Genomic DNA, 26805 nt, shown 5'->3' with positions numbered 1-26805 from the left:
TTTTGGAGGGAAAATAAAGGGGCCTCAGTTGTAAAAATGAGATTTGCTCCATGTTACTTCCTTCAGGCCCAATTTTTCCCTGCAGTCCAAATGTATCTGAGAGGTACAATGGAAGATGGAATATTCTTGAAATGGAAAAAAGTGAATAATTTGAGTATAGATCATTTCCCTTCAGCTTGCTCTTAGTCTGCAGTCCATCGCTGCTTCAGTCCCATTTTGTCACATTACATCTTATTTTCACACTGTGCTGCCTGTCTGGCTGAAAGAAAAGTTGCCAGTCGCTCTGATCACGACACCTTGCCCATTGCAGCTTCTTAAAAATGGATCCAATTTGGGTTTTGGAGAGAACGCTCGCTGGGGTACAAATGAGGCACCTCAGCTCGCTTGTTCACGAGCAGTGCTCTCATCCGACTTGGAGTCATTTGTAGTCTGCAGGAGAGAAGAGGAGTGGATGGTCCGGATAGCTGTTGGCTACATTTCGGAGAGGCCGCGGTGCCGCGGTGTTGGGAGGTCCAAAGACTTGTCGACTAATTAGAAAGAAGCTCGCCGCCTGTGATGTTGTCACGCTTGCTGGCCGCAATGCAAGTCACTCCAGGGAGCCAGACGGGTGGCCATGTTGGTGCAGAGATTTCTGATTCTGTCCCAACAAAATCACGTTGGGTGCTTTCATGTTTGTTTGTGTATATCAGGCTTTTTACCCTGATTCTGTATGAGGAATTAAATATGAGTGTTTGTGTGTCTGCCTTTGTGTGTGTGTGAGAGAACCCATCACCGACGCTTTCCTGCAGATGCAACTCAAATAGGCTGTGCCTCACCAATTACCAAAGGCACTTTAGACAACAACATCTTTAGTTATTTCACTGAGTCTGGTCCCAAAGTTGCCTGCTGTTTACCATCTCTGCTTGTGTTTCATTTGAACTTAATTAATCCTTTAAAAGATTTTGTTCAAATCAGTGCATTGGCAGCACTACAACTTGCCCTCATAGAAAGTAGCAGCAGCCTCAGAAAGAAATGAAATCAACAAAACGATTGAAGGCATTTGGTGGAATCAAATAAAACTGATTTTATCTGTGAAATGTAGTGAATAATGCATTTTTTACATGTTTTCCCTCCTGTTCCATGCAAAGTAACACAAATAGACATTTACTTTTCTCTGAAAATCATTTGCCACAAGCAACACCAATGCCAAATTGTTTTACCGTGGTACTTTCTGCAGCAATGAGAAATACACCTTCTTTCTCAGTAAACATGCAAACAGTCCCTTTAAAGTATTTTAGACAGTTCAAGAGGTTCACTTAAAAGCCTTGGAAAACTGCCATGTGGTTACAGCTTTAAAGACTGAAAAGTCATGTTTCCTGCGAGGGGAAGATCAATAATTCATGCGATTCATGTGGCTTCCAAGAGCAAACTAACAGATTATCTCGTGCAACTGCTACACTCTATCTGAAGGCTGAGCCATTCAAGAATTCTGCCCATTTTGGGATGTCACAACAGGCGTCTTACCTTTTGACAAGTGATGGAAAACACCTGAGTTGGTGTTGATGAGTTTGAAGAATCCTAACAAGTTGCAACCGACGTCTGATGGAGACATCGGTTTTTAACGCCGAACCAGAAGTCTGTTCAGATGCTCCTCAGTGAGCATAAGAGCAGGCGCCACTGACAAACCAATTCAGCCACTTCAGCTTCTATTTCTCTCTGCTGCTGCTGCTCCCTGCTGACAGCACTATTAAGACATGTCGGCCCACTTGGCTATCACAGACAAGGTGTTCATACGTCTTTGTCTGGGGCCTGGACAAGGACCAGTCAGCCACAACATTAACCCTTCAGCGTCTTTTTATTACAGCGTGACAGCGAGTCCCCTCCATATACCACATGGAAACCAAGGCATTCACATTAAACAGAAGGAAGTGTCCACCTGTGACTGATTTTGGCTTTATACATTTGAAGGAGCTGCTCGTTTGGACTGTGGTGTTTAAGGTCAGTATCTATGGTTGCATAACATCTGGCATAAATTGACCAGTGAATGACGAATTGAAAGACTAATTATTAAAGCCACTGGTGAATTTGGACTGTGGCAGAGCTGGGGCTCTATTTGCATATCCTTCATCTGCCTGGTGTGTCAACAAAGAAGACTCGCTTTCTTTCACTGCACCGGTGTATTCAGATGCAAAGCGAAGTGAATGTAATTACGTATCCTTTCTTTTTTTCATAACGTTTCTGTTCTGGCTTTAATATGTGCTCTGCTGAATTTTAATTGTAGCCCTCCATTTGTTTCCCTTTAAGCTCATGAAAAAAGAGCTGTGCGCAGGGTTTAATTCTATTTGTGTGGAAATTTGTTTTAATATTTGCCTGGCGGCAGGTCGGGTTAAAAATTCATATTTCATAAAGTGAAGATATGCTACAGTAATAGCTCATTTGGACCTGCAATGGTAGAATTTATTCGTGAGCCCTGTGGAAGGTTTTCTTTTTTTGTTTTTTGTTTTTTTTGGCGGGAGGGGGGGGGGCTAATTTGGTAAATGATTGTGTCTGCAGAGACCCTACGATAACCTCAGTGACATCACCACCAACGCCATGACGACCTGTCTGGCAAAATCCACATTTCGTTGTAGACCGTGCACTCGCTTAATTTATGGGATAGTTGCAGTAAAGTATATTCAGAAATATTGGAATGAGAAGAAACTGCAGAAAATTAGCGTTACAGGCGAATGTGAGCGATAAAATCTTCCTATTGGACTTTCACCAAAGCTTTATAATAGGATATATTCCACTAAACAGCCATGACCACTTGCCAAGTGCACATTGTAATTTTCAACACCTATGGTGGCTGCTTGCTACTGCATAAGCTTGTTATGTTTGAGAATGTGAATGATGACATGGATTGTTTTTGTGATCTCATAAGAGGTCCTTCTTTCCCCTCTCCTGTTGTCAGATTTCATGGTGTGCAATCAGTGAACCTTAAAGACCAGTCATGGCTATGGCTGAATCAATATTCTCTTTTTGTGTCTGATAATTAAAACACTTAAAAGCCTAAAGAGGCAGCGCTTGACGACATCAATCCGAATACAAAAAACACTGGAGAACAGTTCCAGCTGCTCAATTAGGCGTGTTTCACTGGTATGCATATAGCACGTTTTTACTTATATTTGGCATCACAAGCCACAACCACCCACTGATACATAACTTTCCTCTATGCCTACTTTATTCTATTCTTTTTAAATGCTTTTCATTTGGCACACATTAGGGGGTCAGTAGGGGTTTCGGTGTCTCCCCCAAGGACACTTTGTTGTTACTGGACATAAAATACATCACATAAAACCTTTTTGGCATATTGCAGTTCAAGTGGTCTGAGTGGGCACTAGACTCCCGTGCCTCCTCTGGCCTCTCTTTTTAGACTTTAGAAAATGTAGTTCGTGACAGTAGCGTTAAGCCAATTACAGGCCTTGTCAGACTAGATCAGGTAAAGTAGTGTAGGTATTATATGGAGTCCAAAAGTCCAAGAAAGACTTGGTTTTGAGGAGGATAGAGCTAGTAAAGTTTCAGAGAGGGGGAGTGTGGAAGGTGGAGGGCTAGCTGACTTCTGTTCTTCTCTACACCAGAAGGATTGTTTGTGAATGCTGTTCTTACAAACTTTCTATATCTCTCTGATGTCTTTGTGCTTCATAATGCAACGATGCTTCCATAGTTTCTACAAAGCATCTTTATCAATCATGTGTAAATTAACCAAGCTGCATTTTCAAGGCATTTCTATAAATCATGTTCTGGTTTTGCTTATATGTCATGTGTTAAGGAGGAGGAAAGAGGAAGCATTGATTTTTTGTGAGCCAGTTGAGCACAGAGTTTAATAGCTTGTTTGGCAGAATTTGTAGCATTGATTAATAGTCATGACTGTACACACATGGGTGCCTATTATGCATTATTGTGGACACCGAGGATTAATCACATGTTAAAGTTAATCTACCCTACCTGTTTGGAGGAACAATGTGCGATAGATGTTGTTACGTTTGAAAGTTATTGCAGTTTTGTTCCGTTGCCATTGTCAAAAAGATGTTTAAAAAATGAACACTGATTTGGTGATTTAGCATTATAAACTTTTTCATATACGATGTTTTTGCCACGGGCTAGAAAAGTGTTCATTATTATTTTCTGTAAAAACACACTGTTGGACATTTTTCAGTTAATTAATCATTGTGGGGGTTTTTTCTCTGTTCTTTCCTTACCGTAGTCCAGAAGAAGGTGTCTTTAGAGAAGGAAGCCAAGGTCAGCATCCTGGAGGCTGGGATTGCCGATGTGAGTACACACTTTACTTTTAGTTTGAGTTGAGGCTAATCAAACGTCTGCATGATTAGTGAAACAAAATGTGACAGGAGTCTCAAACCCAAATGAAATGTATGAAGGTGCACTCATTACCTACTGCTGCTAGGTTTGAACTTCAAATTTCTAAAAATGTCTTTCCAGGCTGTAGCATCCAAACACTTTTCACCACAAAACCTTGTGCATACGGTGCAAAAAATACATAAAATGTATGAAAATATGAAACTCATTTATCCACATTGGTAACTCACATTCCTCATATTTGTGTTTGATAGTAACTGTAGACACTTCTCAGAGCAGCTGAGTCATCGCAGAAATGACTTCATGAAAAACAAAATTTCATTAATCTTCCTTTACTTTCCATCTCTTTCCTCACTGACTGTCACTAATGATGCACTGCATTCTTTATAACTCCACTTGAGTAAATCAATTAAAAACAACCCACACAAACAAACAAACAAAAAAGCTATGCAGCAGCAACAGTAAGGTCTAAGAGGGGTCTTGGCGCGTGATGGCTGCTCCATCTCTTCCACCTGTCTCCATCTCTCGCCTACATGGCTTTCATCTCCTAGCATTGCTATTCTCCACCATCTCTGTAGTAAATAGACTGCTGAGCATCTGCACTCCCCTGTTGATTCAAGGCTTAGTCTGTACCGATGATGGCGCGCCATTCACCACGCTTATCAAAGTGGCAGGTCTGAGGGAGAAATGGTTGGAAAAGGGGGCATAGTAAGGGACTGAGGGAGAGAAACGTTGGGAGGTTGGAAGAAGGGAGGGATGGCATGGAGAGTCTTTCAAGGTGATCGATACCTAGCTGCAAACAGCAGCCAATTATGGCCAATCGAACTTCAGTTGTAAGAGAAAGAGAGGGAGAGAAGCAAAGAAAACCCCTTCAGCTCAGCCTGCCACACAGAGGAAAAGCAAAAACTGGCGAGTCGCAACCTGCAACGCAGCATCCATCATCACCCCGTACAGTGTTTATTATAGTTTTATCATACACTGTAAAATAAGAATATTAGCATACTACATCACAGATGACAGGTTAAAAATAAAAAATAGAAAAGTTAGTCTCTCAACAGTGCAGAGGAGATTATTTGTTTTCTCACAGACATGAAAACTTGACTTGAACAGGCCTGCAGGTTTGAGAGATGAATTCTCATTTTCACATTGATGCCTGTGTATATTTGGAATGGAGATAACATGAAAATTTATTGTTGCAGCAGAAGAGTTAATGGGAGAAATTGCATGCAATAAAACCAATAAAGACAAAACAGTCCAGCATTAAAATAGATCATAAATTATTGTGGGGTTGTATAACTTTACGCACCTGAATTTCTAGCGTATTAAGTCGGCAAATGAGTGAGAACTACACGGTAACGGTATGTCAACTTTAACGGAAATATAAGGATTTTAAAATGCTCTCACTAACTTACAAGATTTTAAAAAAAGTGTGTGTTTTAGGCTGTCAGGGGTGCCTGGATTTAGAAGATGGAAGATGTTGGAAAGACATCCTATAACTGGAAGAAAACTGAATATACAGCTGGTATTTGATGAACCAGCTCCACAATATCTAAAATCCAAACTTTTGTTGTTACGCAACCTGCAAAAAATCTCTTTACTTTGAGATTTTCTTGGACACCTTGTTTAATCCAGCAGTGTCAGTTTCTCTGACACAACTTAAGCACTGTTTTGCTTGAGCTAAAACAGTGCTCCAAATATCTGTGCTTTAAAATCATCACATTGCTGTTCTGCAGTATTTATATCTAGTTCAACCGTCTCACAGTGAATCAGCACATCTCCTGCTGTTCGTTGTGCCTCGGTCATGATTTGCGACTACACTGAGCTACTACGTTTCAGAGGAACTGCAACAGTAGTTCTGAAATTGATTGTCTTTCTAATTCACGACACCATTGAAGCTTCAGTAAGCTTCTCATGTATTTGCTTGACATATCCCAGAACGAAAGCTGTTATTATGCGCTGTAGTTACCATTTAAAACTACTAGTGGCTGTGGGAACAAGTACATAAAAAATGCATTGGTATCCTTTAGATGTTGTAGAAGACAGCACATTGATAACCAAGAAAATTGACTTGCCAGCTTGAAATTTTAACCCCTAGGAAACAGTTTTGAACAGCAAATAAAAACACAGCGAAAAGTTTACTCGAGTAAATAGGGAAAAAAAGCCCTAAACAAGACTCGAGCTAATTGAATGCCATGTGTGCCTGTCTCATCTGTCTTTTAAAGTGGACAGAGTCCTACAGCTCATTTTGGGATTGCTTAAACAGAGGAATTAAAAGCCCATATGAGCTTCCAATTGAGGACTTCTTGAAACATCTGCTTTAGTACAATTTAGAAAGAAAATATCATAGAAAACAAAAAGTATCCTGTGAGCTCGATGTGTTCTGATTTTTAGCAACTTATTTGACCCTTACTCGAGGGGACAGTCTCTTGCATTTTTTTAACAGTAAAAAATGCGCTTCATCTGTTTGACCTTCGTCCATCTAGCCGTTTGCTCACTTAAATTACAAATCAATCCATCAAAGCACTAATTTGCAAGCTCAATACCTTTGATTTGTGGACTGTAACCTAAGTCCTGCTCTTTCTTTGTCCGCATCATTGTGGCGAGAAGCTTTATGTGTGCCATTAAGAGCTCTAAAGCCTTGAAGTTGTTTGGATGAACTGAACGACATCTGAAGTGTCATGAAATTCTCATTAAAAACTTGTTATCCTGCGAAACACTGTTGAAGGAATGTAAGTTCTTGAAAGTAAAATGAAAACATTTTGAGGATTTTTAAAAATCTGTCCCTCTTCTGTATTCAAGGTCCGGATAAACTTTGGCATCTGTTTGTTAGGGTTGCAGAAATCTTGTGGCCATGGTATTCTATGATGCATGAATGTCTTATTTCTGGATGTCCTGTTCTAAAGTTGGACATTTTACACATGCTTTGAACCCTGACTTACTCTTTCAGACTTTTTGTAGCAGTGTTAAGAAAATACATGACTTCTGTGTATAAAGGTGAGATAACACTAACGACTGCAAATGGTGGATTCTTGTCAGGAGACATAACATAAGTCATCTTAATGGTTGTAGTCCCGAGTAATGCTCATCCTAAATCAGAAGGGACGAGGGTGTTGGGGGTACAAGGACGCTTTTAATTTTGAGAGATTCATTAAATAACCGCCGTGTTCTCATCCCAAGGAGTCAAATACTGCCGTTCTCTCATAGACGCTGGCGGCTCCAGAATACGCACAAGTGCCCCTTGGCATTGTTGCTGTGATTCACTGGCCACAGCGACGTTGAGCCTCTAGACATAATGGTCTTCTTTTGAAGAGCAGTGAAGTCTGCATTGGAGAACGGCGGGCTAATGTTGGACTAAGTCACAAGTTTGTGAGCTGGGCCGTGGTTTGTGTCCTATTTGAGAGCTTTGTCTTTTGCTTTGTTTTCATTCGCTAATCTGTTACCCTTTTATTTGCAGCTTGGTTTAATTTAGGCACAAAAAATGCCCACAATGCAAACCCTGCAGGTTATAATATGACACTGGGCCAGTGTGGTTTATTAAAGTGCCCCCTTTGGCCATTTCAGAGTAAAACTTGCCCCTCACCATAAATGAATGGCATTAAGATTATTTTATCTTATCCATGTGTAAATCTTAGAGGTTTTCAGCTTTGACAAAATGTCAGGTTTTGGTTTTTTTGGCACTATCAGAAAGGTGATAATTCTTCTTTATGCTTATTATTGACGCTGGAGTGGTAGGTGTGCACGCATGAGGAAGCAAAATAATAGACTCTAACCTAATAGAGAGTGCATCTTCCAATGACATTAAATTATACTTTGCCCCTGCAGTACCCTTCATTATCTCCCACTCTGACTGCCGTTAATTTACGTAGCTTCAGGATTGAAAATCATTCAATCACCAAGGCCACGGAGAACATGGCACAGATTTCTCCACACTGAGACTTGTGTCCAATTAAGTGAATGCATGTTTGTTGGGAGGGAAGAAGGTGGAAGATAAGGTTGCTGTGGCAGCAGCCGTTGTCCTGTAGTGGCAATAATCGCACGCTACCCCATCCAGCTCACTTTTTCACTGCAAATAAAGGCGCTTCCAATCTGTTTGAAAGAGCTTTTTCACAAATAGAGGAGGGAAATCTAATGACATAAAAAAATTTAAAAATAAGAAACAACAGGAGTAGATGGCTTTTTCCATCACCATTCAATGTAATTGCTATTTAAAATACAGGCAGGACCAAACACTCACTTTTACCAGAATGCCAAAATGCCAGTTGCAACAAAATGACCGAGGTAATCAAATTTAGAGGTCTAAGATCTTTCGCAGGTTTTAGTGGGTTTTTGCAAGGATCTGGCATTTTATGATCCCAGTATTTAAATTTTGAGCTGCATTGATGATTAAAAGTGAAAACATGTTAGCTCATTTCTGTTTTCCCTCCCACAGTAATGCATAGGTGTGCGGTGCGTTTTCTCTTTTAAACACTTGCACTTAACACAACGCATAATTTTCACATTGCATTATGTTTCTGGAAACCCTGCCTGGATCATTCTTAAGGAATGTGATCATTACCTAAGTCACAGTTTTTGAACAGCATTGCTCTGGGAGACTCTTGAGTGAGCACTTAAATGTGCAAGACAAGGGTCATGTGACAGACACTGGTTGCCAAGGTAGCGCCAGCGCTTCTAAGCTTCTGCAGTACGGCTAATTGCTTTCTTAAAAATAGCATACTTAGCAATGCTAGAAAGAAGAAGTCTGTGGATTTCTCTTTGTCCCTTGACCCCTACACACCCTTTCACAGCCTCACGAAAGGAGATGTTTAGTTGACTGAGCTTAATCAAATTTCAACAATAGAGGTGACAGACTGGGGAAAAAATGCTTATTCCAGCTGTTTTTTGAAAACACATAAAGACTTTTTGTCAACTGAACCGCCTATTTGATAACCTTACATGAAGTGTACTAGTATGAGGCAGGAAACAGTTAGATAAAAATTAATTGACTAATAGTGTCTAATGGATGCCACCTTCCTTTTTGCAGACATTTGTGTATTACCTTTACTTAAACAAGGCAAGCAAAGAAGAGCAAGCTCTAGTTTTCACATATATATATCAGTTAGACAAATCAGGTTTGAAATATTTTATTACAGTGGCAGAATAAAACAAAATTTGACATCGAGGCTCAAAGCTCTTCATTCCCTTCAGACATGCTACCAACAGATATCGTGGAGTAATGGACAGATACCCTTAACAGGTACATGCTCAGATGATGGAATGGTTAAAACAGCATTCACCAAGAATGCTTGGTGTGTGTCAGAGGTTGAGACACACCAAAATAATAGTTAAAATAATTTAAATTAAATGCATAAACACAAACAAAATCACATCTTTATGGCTGCAGGTTTTTCTTAACCTTTAAGTGCCTTGAAGTGACCTTACATGCTTCAGTTGCTCTTAGATCCAATCATGTTCATATTTAAATACTAGTGTTAGTCAACCTTTTGATGTAACATCTATAAAAAGGCTTAGTCCAATTTGTACTATACATTATCATAATTACATAGAGTTGGAATGTAATTTCCTTATAATCGACGTTCACAACAGAATATCTGGATTTTGGGATTCGTTCTCATCCCTGAGATGGTGATGAAAAGAATTTCTGATCCTGAAGTGTTGTTTGTTGTGTTGCTCTATACCAGTGAGTCACAACAAGCAGCTCTCATAATGATTTCACTGAGAATACATTCCTGTCTGCGGTCTCGGTGAGCAGAGTGATAGCATCACTCGTAATGACACAGTATTGTTGTCTGCAGCCTGCCCAGGTGCCTGAATAGAGAGCTGGATTTGAATGAGAATATTCATGAAGCAAAGAGACACACATATTGGATCAAGGTTGTCTGTTGGCCGATGCATCCCATTGCACCTGCAATTTTTATCACAAGGTAGAAAATAAATGATTAAAAATCAAACCACTGCCATGCATGTGAGCTGTGTGCATATATGCACCCAGTATGGACCTGCATGTGTATGAAAATACACCTGAGTTCTTGTATTTCTATGTGTGTGTGTGTGTGTGTGTGTTTTTGGGCATGCACTCATGCATCCATCTGCATCGCCTGCCATAGATATTCAAATGGCTCCATGTGAAAAATTGAATCAAGAGGCTGTTGAAGTGCTGGCTCTTCTTTTTCTCTGTGGCCGTGACGCGGCGCGTCTTTGATATGGTAATGACAGCTCGCCACACGAGCCCTGAGGGCCAGATGTATGCTGGGATGTAACCCAGGTGTCTGTCAGATTGTGTGGCCTACCTGGTTACAGGAGACAGTTTGCTTACTAAAGAAAAGGGCAGATTTGTTGCTTCTACTACAGAAGAAGCAGTAACATTTTCAAGATTTTGCATCATATAAAAGAATATATTTCTGGAATATTTTCCATCATTTTGTCATAAACTACTCCTGCTCGCATTACATAATATAGAACACATATTTATGTTTATTCTTTAATTAATTTCATTTAGAGAATTTTTGTCACCTTGTTAAAGGTGTGACTTTCTGAGTGTTTTCTGGTTAAAGCTGTGGCTGTAATTGCCAAGATTCTGCACCAGAAAAAGATATTGTACAAGGTTTCACTGTGATTGCAGCTACACAAAAACTTCTCTTCCTGAATATCCTTTCAGTCTGTTATTTCTTCTTTTGAAATCCAAGTTTTGTGACACTGCTGTAGTGAGCTTGAATGGACATTTACAATACGACGGAAACAGCTATTTAGACAGCTTGAAGTTGCACATTCATTTGTCTGATATGCACACAGTTGAAGCTAGCTTTTACTGGAATTACACAAATAGTCAGAAAACACTGTCTGACACACACGGCATATAAAAGTTAAAGTTTAACAGACTGACTCCACGATGTTAAAATCATGTGTTTCCTGCTGCATGTGAAATGTGGCAGGTGTAACAGGAAAGGTCAAAAAAGCTGATTTTTCCCACTTTGGACAGCCTCAGCCTTTTCGTATTGCTAATTTTGGTAATGGCTAATTTTATCATTCGAATTAGATACAACTGAAATAGAAATAAGCTGCCAAAATACAGTGATCAATACTATATAACTATATAACTCCATCTGTTATTAAACTAGTCTAGATCAGTAGTCCCAGAACATATAACCTCATAGCATTTGTAGGAAAGCGAAATCTAATAAAAAAAAAAAAGCATTACTTTGATAACCTGTTGCTTCATTAGTGAGCATATGACATCAGAGTTTCTACATTAATGGGTTTTTTCAATTTTCTTCCAAATCTTAGTAGATTCCTTTGTAAACTCTCTACAGCAGTGGCCCTACTGGTTTTATTTACATCAAAATCATGTAAAATTTTGATACAGAAAAAGATGAGCATTCTCCTTTTAAGCATACTGTGTTTTCTTCACTGCCCGAGCGTGTCGCTGCAGCTTAGCATTTCCATGTTTAGCCAGTCCCGTCTCGCACCTCGTCTGGATCCTGCTCTGCACGTACTGCGTGCATTGTTCAGACTGCGAGCTACACTTCAGCAGACCGGCAGTCTGCTTACAGGTCGCTGGCGGACACCCGCTGGGCTTTCTGGCAAACAGCATGGCACAACAGACAGCTGGCATACAATGTTCACGCCCCCCTTCCTATTTTCCCCAGGTGCTAAATGGGCTGTTAGGTACAGCTGAGGTCATCCACAAAAAGTGGTATAGGAAAATAAAAGCCCAGAATTTCAATGCACCTCAACGGTCTGGATCTTTCTCATGGGCAAAAATGCATTCCCGAGAGGCTGCGCTCAAGCAAACAAGGCGGGTAATGACACTAGCATCAAGCCTGGTATTATGCACCTGTGGGCTCAGTCTAATGTCCTTAATAGTGGGCTGTAATTTGGACTGGACACACTGCATCACTGTTGTCTATACACATCATTGAGCAAATGATCTGATACTGTGAAATGGCCCTTCTCATTAACTACGTCTCCTGCCCGATTAGCCAGCGGTATCTAGGTATGATTGTTGGTATCGGGTGTTGTTGTCGAGTCACTCGTTAACATAAACAATGCAGAGGAAGAATAGGATGTGTCTGTGTGCGTTTTTTTTTTAATGCAACTATATACAACCAATCAAACTTTAACAACAATCATATAAACAGTTAATTACCCTAAATGCAATGTTGTGTATGGTGCATTAAAAAGTATTGTGCTAGAGTACTTTTTTGTTGGAATGAGTAACATAACACGTTGTTTGTGCAGTTCTCACAAGCTGATAGTAGCTGATAAGTAAGCTGATGCCTGACAGCTGCTAAGAAATTCTACATTATGCTTTAAAGACGAGCCTGCGTGCTATGCACAGCTCTATAAATGAGCTGACGTCCTTCGCAGGGCCTTTGCACAGCTTTGCAGAATGTCTACATGTTGTAGCCGTTCAATGTCACCAGTTGTCACAAACAACCAGTGCGCGGCCTACTCTTCCTTTAGTGTTGTTACTCTTTCAATCAACCAGAGAAACCAAAGTTGTTCTCCCTCTACACGGTGAGCTTCGCTGTCACTCCCTTTCCTGTTCTGATCCTATTTTCAACCAATCAGCATTCGACCCACTCACAGCTCCACTCCTTCAGTTTCAGGAGGACTGTACTTCTGTACGTAGATTGCATACCCATAATTTTCTTTTTACGTAGCCAAACCAAGTGGACACAATTACAGTATCGTGAATCTAGAGAGGGCCGAACGAGGAGAATGGAGCTCATGCTACAAAATACCAACACGTGGGTGTTAGTCCTGCATGCTTTACATCCCCTGGACATAATAGCAAACATGCAGAAGCTAATTTTAAAGGAGTGATAACATAAAAGTAATACAGTATTTGGTATATACAGTATACACGTCACGATATAACATTTACTCCCTAACAGACTGCTTAAATTGTAGATAATAAGAAAGTTATTTTAACAGTGATTTTCAACAAATGTAATCTGCAAAGCCTCTATTCAACAGAAATACTTTTTCAGTGTTGGCATGAAATATGTAGTCATTTTCTTATTAGCTACTACTAATCATTTTATTTTAACCCAAGTAGCTCTAATATTGAACTCCAAAGCATCTTCACCCATGTGTAATATCAGCTATGTTTTACACACTAAGAAATTGAAAATGAGATGCTCCACGTTTAACTTGAAGTCACAGAGTTCACACAGATGCCGACCAAACAAGGCAAAACCCAGTCTCTGGTGGGAAAGGATTAAAGCAAAGAAAGTTTAACTGTTCAACTGATGTTCAGTCTCCCAGCCTGAAAGTTTTTACTCCCATATACACACCCAGTGTACTTCATGCTGCAAAGCCAAATTTAGTTGAGACCAACTGTATTTTTTAATTTAAGTACAGATCCAAAGATGCCTTATCTGAGTGATGTCACTCTAAATTCACCATCTAAATATCATAACGATGGACAGTCAGAGAGTTCAGGCCAATGAGATCCCATAAAAATGTTTTTCAGAGATAAACACATTATTAGTGAAAATGCATGGTAACCTACGGGCCTGTTTTGTGTTTTGCATTTTACAAATATGGTCCTGACATCAGGTTTGGTTTTGGTCAATCAGTTTTCGCAGTCATAGCACTTTCATCAAATCCAGTATAGCAGAAATTCACATGACGTGGACATGGATGACATTAGGGGCTCTTTAACCCAACTAGATTTAGAAGAATATGATTTTCTCAAATCTAATGATATGGATTCAAAGGTTAAAGGTGCACTGGTGGTTCTGCAGTGGCAGAAGATCAAACTTCTTTTATCCATGCTCCACCTCTCCACCAGCCTCTTTTTAGTGCAATTCTAATGACAAACAACACAGACAACATAACATTGTTGGATGTAATGGAGTTTACAACATGTAAACCTTGGTATCCATAAAAAAGACGAGAATTATGGTTGTTCTTTTAGACACTGAGTCTTGACTTCAAATGAAATAGTTTAGCAGCAGAGAGTTGTTAAGTCTAGCTGCAGCTGTTTGCCGAAGCTCTTGTAAGCTCATTGAGACATGGGCAAACATCATATACCTTCATTTATCCAACCCTGGAGCTACTGCTGGGGAAATTAAAGGAGGGAATTGGATTTGGATTGAAGCAAAAAAACAAAACAAAATAAACAATTACTGCTAACAGAATAATAACATGCATGTGTTTACTAGCAAAGAAAGAACTGCAGAAGAAGATAGAAAATGCACATATGCAATGCTACAGAAGTGTCTCTGTAATCTTGTTGGTTGTTTATGTGTTGACGTGGTGCTCTTCTTCCTCTGAACATCTGCCTTCCCCAAATCCCTTGTTCTGCCGGTAGCAACAGCGGCACCACACACTGCGTAGCATCTGCTGCTAAAGGTTTCTGTTAGCTGGGAGGCTGGTTGCTCGTCTGCAGAGTGTACCGGACACTGACGGGCAGGCTCAGAGACAGCAGGCACAGTGCTCCCCAGGTGGGCACAGAGAGGTCTGTCAGGACCCGGAGGCTCAACCGTAATTACCCCCACCCACCACAACAACCATTACAAGCTCCCTCGAATATCTTCCTCCCTCCATGGGGTTAGCAGAATGCATCAGAGGCCTGTCTGATGTATGCTGCAGTCCTACAGCTGACAGAGCTAATGTGTGATGGTGGACTGATCTGTTTATACAGCTGTGGAGTGGGTGTGTGTGCAGGCGGTGTGCACAGTGCTGGCTCTGGGAATGCAGAGTGAATCTATATGTACATAATTGCATGCAAATCACAATGCAAACCTGCAGAAGAATATGCAATCTCTGTTTGCAAAGAGAGCTCAGTGTCATTAGGTGTTCCCAGACTCCCAAATGTGAAGACTTTTGTATTTATGATTTTGTATTTCAGACACTCGACTGTTTATTACACGCAATTTAAAAAGCATCAATCAGTGCTTGTTGAGCTTGTGATAGCCATTTTTTAAACATTTTGTTCCACATTAATTACCAAAATAAAAGGATATTAAAATTATGCTTTCTAAAATCAGTAAATAACATGATTATATATTTTTAAATCTGATTATTTGGCATTAAGGGCAGGAGTGTATCCTCTTTGGTTTGTGGATGTGTTGCTGATATTGCATCTGTAGCATCATCCAGTAATCCATCAGTCCACAGGAAGTAATGTGAACAAAAAGTCAGTGTAGCATCACAAGCTGCCACACCGTTATCAGAAATGTGATGTCAAAAAACAAAAACAAAAAATTAAACAGTAAATGTTTTTTTAATTAATTCAAATTAATTATGTTTCTGCATCATAGTCAGTTGTGAAAGCCAAATATCTGTGTGAGGCTAAACTAACCTGAACAATTTTATTTGCTCATTCAGCTTAGCTGATTGTCACTGGAATAATGTTTGGTAAGATAATTGTATTTCTCACCTCTCCAGTTTATAATATAATTAACCAGGATGCCATCAGTCAGCTATGTCATAATTAAAACTGGCAGCTAAATGCTTGGAAAGACACAATCACTGTTTAATCTCTATGTTCTAACTTTTATGTGTTGCAGTCTTTTTCAATTTAGTAAACACAAAATTTGCAGATATCTGAACATCCACAAAATAAGCGATTAAAAAGTTACATATTAAAATATCAGCTCGTTCTTCCTACCCATGAGACACAATTTGACATCGATTCCTCGATTAGTGATTGAAGGGAAAAATGAACGTATTTTAGCTCCTAACGTTATCAAGCCTGTACAAAAGTTCAACTAAAGGGATGAACTATTATGTACATGTACAATGTATTTCAGTTGTAAGGCTTTGTCCTTCAAGGCTGACCATCTGTGCCTATAGATGCTGCTCATATGTGCGTACATGCTCATCAGGCAAGTTCACTGAACACTCACAAAGGTGCATATTCTCACTGAGAGGCACAGTCTGTGTGGAGGTGGAACAGGTGAAGGTGAATGTCAGACAGTGGGAGACATTCCTTCACCTTTTACAATGGTTCATACAAACTGCCGGCTGCTAAATTGAAAATCCAATTTTTCATGGCAAATAATATATCATTGAGATTCTATTCAAGTCTTTGTGCCACCTTATAAATACACGAATTTTATTTTTCTTTACTGTCATCCTTCAATCAAACCTCATGGACCTTGCTACTCCAAAAGTAAAAAAGCAACAACTTGTCTTGCAAAAGTTTTCACAAATCCCTTATTTAGACAGACGTGCTGGATGAGTTAATATTTAATACAATTTAGATTTTAGGCATTTAGCAGTTAGCACACATGGCATGGGTTGAAATCAAACAAAATGCAGCCAAGTGAGATGTGACTGTGTTTTTTTACATTTACGTTTTAACAGTTAAGCTGATGCTCCAATCAAATTGAAAGCACCAGCAGAAAAGAAATCCATATGTCATGAGTCACATGCCTGCAGTACTGGGAGTGATTTAAACTTAAGCAAAGCCTGCTGGGATCCACCTGGATGCAAAGGTCACTGACGATATCATACTGTTTGCCTTGTCTGGTTTGCCATTCGTCACTGAATGATGGTGAAGCTTTTGTCTGTAGCAGGTATACAAGTAGTTTAGTGTTTCACAGAAACATAAAACTAGTCGTATTGCATCTATGGAAACATTCTGAGGAGCAGCTGAAATTGAACTGTGGCTGTAAAAATTTGTAATTTCTGTTTTTTTAGCATTGTAATATAATTGTCTTAGTGCAGTCTATTAAAATCTACATTAAAATTAAAGAACATGTCTTAAATTGGAAAATGAAAAATGCCAATGACAAGAATTGACAACATAATCCAAACTCAAGCCACTGTTCTCACTGTTCCTTTGAATAGTATTAAAGGATTTAGGTCTTTTTTTATTGATCAGTTGATTCGTAAACTCTCCATAGCTTTTCTAATGTCATCACTACTAATTGACATATAAGCAACAATAATACATTTTCTCAATTCAAGGTGACTTTTTTAAAACCAAAGCTGAAACTGTATTTTAGTTTATTTTTGAACTTACAAATTATATTATAATTTTAAATATGTGATTTGGAAGTTGAATGTGAACTCTTTTATGCATGACACATTTAAACTGCTACTGAAACGAACATGCTCCTCATCCTGCTTTCCTGTATGAAAAGTGCTTCTGATATGCGTTTGTGTGTGTGTTTTAGTTTTGATTAGTGATCAGCAATGCCACATTGATTGATAGGATAACTGTGCAGATTTCTAATCAATTTCCCCTCATGTTTTTGTTGGCTCACATTCACAGTCGCAGCAGCAAACCTGACTTCTCACCAGTTGGTTGTTCTGTCTGCATATAATGGGCTACTTAATTCATATTACTGTTGTTTGTCGTATTCCAGTTGGCTAATGTAGCTGTTCTCAGTCACAGCATGAGCAGTGTGGTGAGCAATTAGCACAAATTAATTCTCAGTTTATCATATCACTGTTGGCTCTTGTTTGTCTGTGCTGATCACAAACAGTAGGAAATGAATTTCTATGCTGATGATGACTGAGTATAATGCATCCTGCTGCGTCTAATTTCAGCCACTATTAAAAGTATTATAAAGTAAAACAGGTTAGGCCATAATAGAAGGACAAAGCCACACAGCCAACAACAATGCATGCAAACTGTGTATTGGCATCGGTGATATATGTCTTCCTTCTGTTTTTGTGCATGTAAGGAATGCATGGAATGACTCCAAAGGTCCTACAGAAAAAAGAACAAGTTAACTAAAAGATTGTTGAGTGGGACAGTGATAGTTGAAAAGTAGGAAAAGATGTACTTTCTAATGCTCACAGTTAGCAAACTTAGCAGCCACACAGTTAATTTCAGTATATACTTTGAATCCAATATACAGTACAGTCACAGACCACTTTATTAGGTACAACTTGTTAGGACTGGATGGAAACTTAACAAGGCACCAGAATCATTCCTTAGTTTTTGGTCATTTGACGTCATGTACTTGCTGCACATTTGCTGCAAACTCAATGTCATGTTCAAGAAACTAGACTGAGACAATCTTTGTGACATGGTCTGTTATCCTGCTGTAAGCACCCATCAAAGATGCACCGTGGAGATGTGAAGGTACACTGTGTAATAAAGGGATGGAAATTGGTCAGCAACAATAGTCGGGTAAGCTGTGGCATTTAAACAATGCTTTTCAGTAATGTGCATTCGCTAACAGATGAAATTACAGGCTCTTCCAAAATGACTAACATGAAATAAGGTCAGTCATATTATAATTATTATACATACATATGATACATACAATTATGTTTTCATAACATGCAGAAATTATTTGAGAGGTAATTGCATCCAAATCAGTGGTGTGACCGTTATCACTTCACTCCAGTTTTTGAAAACATTGTCAAATATATTTCTGTGGATTGGAAATGTTTCATTTGAATGGCACTTTACCCTTAACTGTCTTCTGTGTCTTAAATCTTACATCTTACACATCTTACAGTGTTCTAAAGAGCACTATAAGATGTGTAGTAAATTTAAGGAAGCATCCTCCGTTCACATAAAGCAGACACAGCTAACATCTGTGTAGTCAGTACAGTCCAAACTTGATACCTGTGGCAGTTCCTCAGATGGCCACCTTAGGGTTTCTCCAAAGGTGAGTTTAACTTAAAAGCGGAAGCAACCAAGTTTAAAGGTAACTTTGAGTGACAGATGCGTTGACACAGGCTTCCTTTATTAGCTGAATTTTGTGCATTTTGGAACACATTTATTATCTGACAACACCTCGGTACAGACTGTTCTTATCATCGAAATATGTTCACTCCTCCTTAAAAAAATGTTGATGACAGTGATAACACTAAAGTTGATTTTCATAGTGGCTCTCCCCATTATACAGTCTATATTTTGGACACACCTGTATTGTTTGGCCTAACTACATAGTTCAGTTTGTGGTGGTTGTAAACAGTTGTTGCTCCTAGCCAGCCTACAAGTATAGTGAAGACATCAAAGCATGCAAAGCATTAAAACTGCAGTTTTAAAGTCCATGTTTTTATGTTTTAGTTTTCAGAGCCCAGTGCGAGTCATAACCTGAGCTAAAGTGGGTGAAAATTTCAGCTGAAAAAAAAAGAAAAGAAAGGTATTCTTTATCATCTGTGTAATATTACTTTTTTTTATTAGAGAGTTCAAAGCCCAGAAGCAGAAAAGCATCAAAGATTTTGTTTACATAGTATTTTTGACCCACTCAGCCATCATGCAAGCTCATAATGGTGGAGTTTTTAAAAAGAAAGTTTGATGTACCTGCACTAGTTGCACTTCAACTACCTCGACTGCTGTTCCCAAGCAGTTTTGCTCCTTTAAAAGTGCTCTCCAGGCAAACAACCTAGTGCACAAATAATGTTTTCGATCGCGCAATCTCCCATAGGTCTGACCTTGGCAGCTTTTATCAGGTGATGAATACTTTCAAAAGATTGCATTGTTTTTCAGACCAATACCACTGCTTTTTAGCCAGCCCCCGAACACTGCAATCGCCTCTACCTCAAAGCAAGACGAAATAAAAAATAATGATAATACATGATTGCAGATTTCAGCGAATTGATAATTTCTTCCAGGTTTGGGGGGGAAAAGATATGAATGTTGATGGAATTTTATCTGTTATCTTACAAAGGACATCTGAGGGACTTCCCCCTTTGAAATCTTGGGCCCTGACTGAGTTTGCTGTCCCTTTGTAGATGCACGGATATTTTTGAGGAAATAATTAGATTGTCTGTGTTTTGATGAAACTTAAATACCCTAAAGTCTAGCATGCACCCACCATGAAATGAGAACAATACTCTGTGTAATAGATACCTGTCTTCAAGGTGTCTGTGATGGGTTGCTGATTGTTGTTCAACAGGAAATTCTCAGGTTGAAGATGTTTGCTGTTTATTTCAGATAATAGCACAATAAAATTCTAACAAATAACGTTTAACATTTGTACATGTACCTTGTTTACTACAATTGCAATGTGTTTACAGTATTCCCGTAATGCCATGTGGTTGAAGAAGCACTGTTTTTGCTGAGTATAATTCTGCAGCCAACCATCTTTTCTGCTAGTTAACTGCTTATACGGTTCAGGGTTGTGGCAGCGCCGGAGCCTTTCCCAGCTGTCACTGGGCAGGATTTACCCTGGTCACGTCGCCAGTCCCTCATAAGGCCAACACATAGAGACAGACAACTATTCACATTCACACTTACAGCCAATTTAGAATCACACCTAACATGTATTTTTTGGACTGCGAGTGGGTGGCAGAGTATCCAGTGAGAACCCACACATGCATAGGAAAAAACTACAAACTCCACGCAGAAAGATCCCAGCTGGTCTATACATCAACAATAAATGAATAAATGATGTGATAGCACCAACCAAACAACTGTGAGTATTATAGTGTTTACTCTACTGTACAGTTTGTACAGAAGGAGACTGTTCTTCTAGTTCACTATAGGCAGAATGTAAAGTCACAACTGGTAAATCTAGCTGCCAGTGCGTTGATAGAGAAATTCCTTGCAGTGCAGTGTATCCATGTTTTAAAGTATAGTTTGGACTGACTGCACAATTAATTGGAGAGGCTGAGTAGCTGCATACAAAGTCAAGGCAGAGATGCAAGTGGATGCAAATATGGAGAAGATGGAGGGAGTGACTTGTGTGCACGGCCTGCCAGAGATGAAAAATGTGTTGATTTCCTGAAACTTTGCTTCTGTTTTTTATGAATCAATCTTTTCCTATTTCCTAATACACTGGGAAATCTATGCAAATATAGTGAAATGTGTCATCCACTCAGCAACTTACAGGAAACAGTCAAGGTCATTGCATTGCTTTTAACACTTGTTAGAGACAGTGTTTCTTAGTGGAGACAGTAAAAAAGGAGTTTGAAAGAAAATAACAGAAAAGGTTTATTTTTGTAACGCTTTGCCATTAAACTCTGAAGTCTTTTATATAAGAAACATACACAGGCTGCAAAAAACCTGCAAAGAAAACATCCAAGGTCATATTCCACATTCAGGCCGTAAGTTATGGTAAATATACATAAAATAAAACATGAATGTCTGTTATTTAAAGCACTATTAATATGTTTAAATTCCTGTTTTGTCATTTTTGGCTCTAACTTAATATTAAAACTAGTGAAGTCTGTCGTCACAATGTGACTGTGAGTGCAGGGTCAAGGGACCAGTCACCTTGACCATAAATAATATAGCAAAAAGTAATGAGTTGATGTACTCCTCAGAATCCATTCATAAGGTGACTGAAGGTCAGAGAATAAACTTACAAGTTTCTACATTAAAGTGGTAAATTTACAAGAAAAAGTGGGAGAGATTTAGGATTTAGGTGACAGATTTGTCAGAAGGATGGGAACGTTTCCAGGAATAACTCGGAAAATAGGCTTTTATAGCAGTTGAAATTTAAGGACAATATATAAAAGGACAGCAGCTTCCTTAAATTTGCTACAGATTCCCTTCAACCTACAACCTGTTGAACTATAACCTGAATTTAACCCTAAACTCAAAACATGTGTTCAATTTAACAGTCAGTGGTTTAACCTATATGTACAGGCTGGCTGTAGTTTAGGAGGCAGAAGCAGGTCATCTACTGATCAGAAGGTTGGTAGTTCGATACCTGTCTCCCGCTAGTCTGCATGCCAAATATCCTTGGGCAAGATATTAAGTTGCTCGCCGATGCATCCATCGGAGTGTGAATGGTAGTTAGTATGTTATATAGAGCGTTTTGAGTACTCGGGGAGAGTAGAAGAAGAATCAGTCCATTTACCTGCTTTTTGTCCCTACAAGGAAGCTACGTCACCACAGTGTGACAGTGTAGACAGATTTAGTTTCCACAGTATGAGTATTATGATGAGTAATAGCTGGACAACACACATAAAAAGAATCATTTTATTTTAATTTAATCTAACTCTGTATTTTTGTTCTCTGTGTAGCAAACACAGTGTGTTGGTGCATTCTCATTGGCTTTTTGAGAGTAAATTTTGCCATCTGGTGAATTTACCACATTGATAAATCCTTAATAGTTGATCATTTATCTGTTATAATTTAGGCCAGCGGTCCCCAACCCCCGGGCCACGGGCCGGTACCGATCCGTGAGTCGTTTGGTACCGGGCCGCGAGAGTTGAGGCTCGGGTGTGAAAATTGTGGTTTTCAGGGTTTTTATCGTTAACTCAGTTTCCCTGGGTCTTTCCCAATGTTGTAGTAGTGTGTCTTATTTTGAAAGAAAAATATTTACGTGTTACCATAGCGACCAGGGAGCATTAAGGGGCAGTTAAGAGGATGTTACTCTTAGTGTTGTTGGCGCATTTCAGGAGGACGCTGCTAATAAAGTTACACAATTACACAGTGAATTTATATTCATTATTATATTTACATAATACCACAGTTTTTGTCTTGGTTGTATCATTTTATTTTGTTGTATTTATCTGCGACACCTTAAAGGCCGGTCCCTGAAGATATTGTCTGACATTAAACCGGTCCGGGGTGCAAAAAAGGTTGGGGACCGCTGATTTTGTAAATCTGCGATCTAATTCCTGTCCACCACTGCTGTCTGTCAACATGAGTCATCCAAAACTTGATGTAGACGTGTCTGAAAGTGTGATGGGGTTTGTTTCTTCTTTGAGTGTGAGGGTAATGAATGATTGAACAAAAATGTTTGCCGCAGGAAAGGAGATTTCACTTGAGAGACAAGGCAGTTCATTGGATGAAATTGCAATAATGTATTCTTATATAACAAATGTGCTTTCAATCTTGGCCTCTCCTCAAATTGCTGCAGCTGCCAAAAACAAGTTATATCAAAGTGAAGGGTGCTCATAGTTTTATACCCATCATTAGGACGCTAAATTGAGGGGACAAGTTTATATTAACACTAAGGGAACTCGATTTTTATGCTAAAATGTGGGTTTATGAGCATTAAAATCCAAATAGTGAACTCTCTGTTGTTTGAATTTTACAACAGATTTACACTTCCTTTCCCAAACCTCACCCTTTTCTGGCCGGGATCACACCACAGAGTCGGGCTGTAAATCCTCAGCACCTTGTCCAGACACTTTTCTCCCAGCGAGTGCTGGCCGCCAGCACGTGCTGTCTCATTAGCATTGGCTCGGTTTCCTCAGATTAGCCATAATTAAACTGTGAAATTGGAGCCGTTACCTTAAGTCAGGACACAGCGAGGACACCATGAGCTTGGTGACAGTGCTGGGCAGGACGCTGGGGGGGAGGAGAAGGGCAAGCCTGGCAGTCTGGCTCTCTGCCACAGCTCCTTCCCTCTGCTTTCAAAGGAACAGAAGGCCAGTTCATGAAAAAGGGATTCCCAGTGCATGGCCAGGTCAAAGATGAGGTTTCAGCATTGTTGTTGCAAGTCTGTCAATTTTTAACATTTTAACTGCAGATTTATTTGCCATCTATACAGTTATACACATCCAAACTGTGCAGTACTTTTGGCCACGGGGCCTTTTCTGGGCCCGACTGACCTTACAAGATCTCAGAGGAGCACTTATCTAGTCTTTGTTTAAAAATCCTGAATCTTTCATACGTTACGTAGTTCTACTGAAGTGCAGCCAATTTTCTCTGGCTTCTCTGAATTGACGGTCCTCACTGTTATTATCAGAGAAACAAATTGTTGGTTTAAGGGGAGGATTCAATGGCATTAGTATTGCAATTAGTGGATTGATTCGTTTCATTTCGTTGCCACGCTTGTCATTCATCCGGCACATTTGGGGTTACAGGTGACATCATTGCTTCATGATGTAATTTCTGTGTAACAAACAGGTTTCAACATCTAGAATATTTCTGTGTTGCAGAAACTACCTTTTTCTCCCGTATGAGGTTTTTTTAATAGTATTCTCAGGTGTATTCTCTTTGAACACACAAATACTTTTGCCTACTTTCAACTTCCATACTTGGTTTTTGATGTGTTTTGTTGCTTCTGCTCTGGCCTCCTCCTGCTCAAGCTTTGATCTCACCTACAGCTTTGCTTATTCTCTTACTTCTTAGTGTAGGTTATTTTTTGGGAAAATGTATACAGGATGTATGTAAAAGTAAAGCTATTTAAGGACAGGGGTGCACATAAGTCATCCGCAGGTGCGCATTCGCTGTCAAAATAAAAAACCTGCACCAGATAAGAAGTTGCAACGTGCGTTTGTGTACATAAGATTTTCTGGAGGAGGACAGACATTTGTTTAGAACTCTTAAAGATGTCGAAGAAGCAAACTCCTTTAAGCAATTACTTTGGTGTTCCTCCACCTCCAAAGAAATGTCAGAATGGATGTAATTTTCATGTCAGATACACTGGATCGCAAACTAAAGCCTTACATACCATAATTAATATAGGAATATATCATGGCATTTTTTTCCAAAAGATAAGTCTGGGTAACACTCTATGATAACCACTGCAAATAAACTGGGAATTTATACGTAATTGAAATTTGGTAAATAGAAAATAACAATTACGTTCTGATGACAGTGTATACAGTGGTCCCTCGCTATAAAGCGTTTGTTTTTTTTTCAGCGCATTGTTCTCTGCGTCCTGATTGGCTGTAGACCATTGTCAATCAATCTCGTGCCGTGTCTCGTTCAGCTTGTAAAATTTACATAAATCTTCGATCGCTAGCAGTGTGCCTCTGAAGTGCTGCACTGTATGTTTGTAAGTTTTCTCCATCAAACACAACAATGTGGACCCAACGTTTTGCACCGTCAAAGGGACCTGCGGGTGCCTTTGGTTTCATTCTATAATACTGGACTTATTTTTCTACGAAGGTTTGAATTTTCAGTGTTTAAACAAGAGAGAAAAGTGTGAAAATGTTTATTCCTGTCTGAGAAAAGCGTATAAAGTGTGTAGTGAGGGGTTTTACAGCCTTAAAACATCTATAATAATTGTAAAAAAATAAAGTTGGCCCCTTCGCGGATTTCACCTATCGCGGGTTATTTTTAGAACAAAACTCCCGTGATAAACAAGGGACCACTGTATTACAAATATATAATTATCAATGAATATATGACCTGTTACTGAATGCATGTATTCGCAGATCCTGCCCTCTTTCATGATGGAGTACATGTCAACCAACAACAGTCCACACATCAGCTGCAGATTTTTTATCACGCATGCGACACTCACAATAAACATCTAATTTTAAAACCAATATTTAAGCAGGAAGTGACACTCTTGAGATTAAGAGTATCTTTTAAAAGGCTGTCTTGCACTGAGATGAGCATGGAGACTTTACGTGAAAGGGCTTCATTCGCTTCCATTCTCGCTATTTTGTCTCCAAATATTTTGTATCCACCGGCCTCGTGGACATGATTGCTGCTGGCTCAGATGCACTGTAGCTTCTAGCTGGTATTGTTTATTTAAAGAATGGAGAAAAGTTGATGGATGCCCTTTGGTCTGAATTCACATTGCTTTCATAGTGGCATGCTGGGTCACAGCGTAAGAATGTAAGGAACATGGCCTTCAGCGATGAGGAGGACGTGTGAGTTTCAAGCAGCTCTCCTGCATGCCAGAGAAATGCCTGATGGCGATGTTTAGTCAGAAGGCTGTCCCACTGATGTTTCACAGTTGAGGGGCGAGTGGGATGCAGTGGGAGGTGCAAGGGAGGATTCAGGCACAGGAGATTGTTGTCATGACAATGACAAGGGCTGGACTGATGGGGTGCAGCTAATGATGAATAATTATGCAAGGTTGTTTTGTTAAATATATTGTTCTTATTTTCCCTACTCCTGTTGTGAAAATTGTGACCTTGCCCCTGTTTTTTGGTTGCTTGGGAAAACAAGAAATGACTTGATGAATGGAGACTAAGTGCTGTTGCCGAGAATCCAGTTCACCGTAGAAACAACGATCCCCTCAGGCTTGGCCACTGCTATTCTGTAATATGTGCTCTCTGGGTCATATGTATTTAATATTCCAAGTGCAGCTAATGGCACCATGCTAGCTTTGCATGGTGCATTATTGCCTGTGCTGGGCTCAGCTGATGAATATAAGTATGCATTACAGGAGCGCTTGTAGTAAATAAATATTAGGCCAGACAGAAAACCCATTTTCAGATGTTTGGTAGGTAGCAAATGAAGGTGATCTTAACCCTGAAGGCCAAGCTGTTTGTTTTTAAAATTACATAAGAGAACATAAAGACAAGAGCAGAAGTGTCACATAAAACGAGCACTGCGCCTGTTTTATTTGAACTACCAGCCAGAACATTAGCACAGGGAGGGAACAGAACAACACTGATCATCTCATTGCCTTGCAGTGTAGTACTGGGAAACACTGGTGCTCATGTTCATGTAGCTTATACTTTGACATGTGGCACTCACTTAAAATTGCTGGAAGGCAAAAAAGAACCCAAAACAATAAACCAACCTCAAAGCCCCCCAAATTCCTCTCTGACCAAAACAAGCTCATTCCACGGAGAGGCAGAGCCTATCCCAGCTGTCATGAGGCAAAACGTGGGTTACACACTGGACAGGTCACCAGTGTGTCACAGGGCTAGCACAGAGACAAACCATTCACACCTGGTAAC

At 39.6% G+C, this 26805-nt stretch overlaps 1 protein-coding gene across 2 annotated transcripts in view; it reads left to right on the top strand.

Moving 5' to 3' along the window:
- LOC100697792 (receptor-type tyrosine-protein phosphatase N2) overlaps nucleotides 1-26805 on the top strand; it is a 208867-nt gene that overhangs the window by 108704 nt on the left and 73358 nt on the right. For both annotated transcript variants that reach the window (XM_005476816.4, XM_013272749.3), the window contains exon 12: nucleotides 4223-4287. In XM_005476816.4, coding sequence (XP_005476873.1) covers nucleotides 4223-4287 — 65 coding nt within the window. The remainder of the gene's footprint in view (nucleotides 1-4222; nucleotides 4288-26805) is intronic.

The sequence above is a fragment of the Oreochromis niloticus genome, linkage group LG18 (genome assembly GCF_001858045.2).
Source record: "Oreochromis niloticus isolate F11D_XX linkage group LG18, O_niloticus_UMD_NMBU, whole genome shotgun sequence".
Lineage (NCBI taxonomy): Eukaryota > Metazoa > Chordata > Actinopteri > Cichliformes > Cichlidae > Oreochromis > Oreochromis niloticus.
Note: the sequence above shows the minus strand (reverse complement) of the source record. Positions and strands in the feature narration are given on the sequence as shown.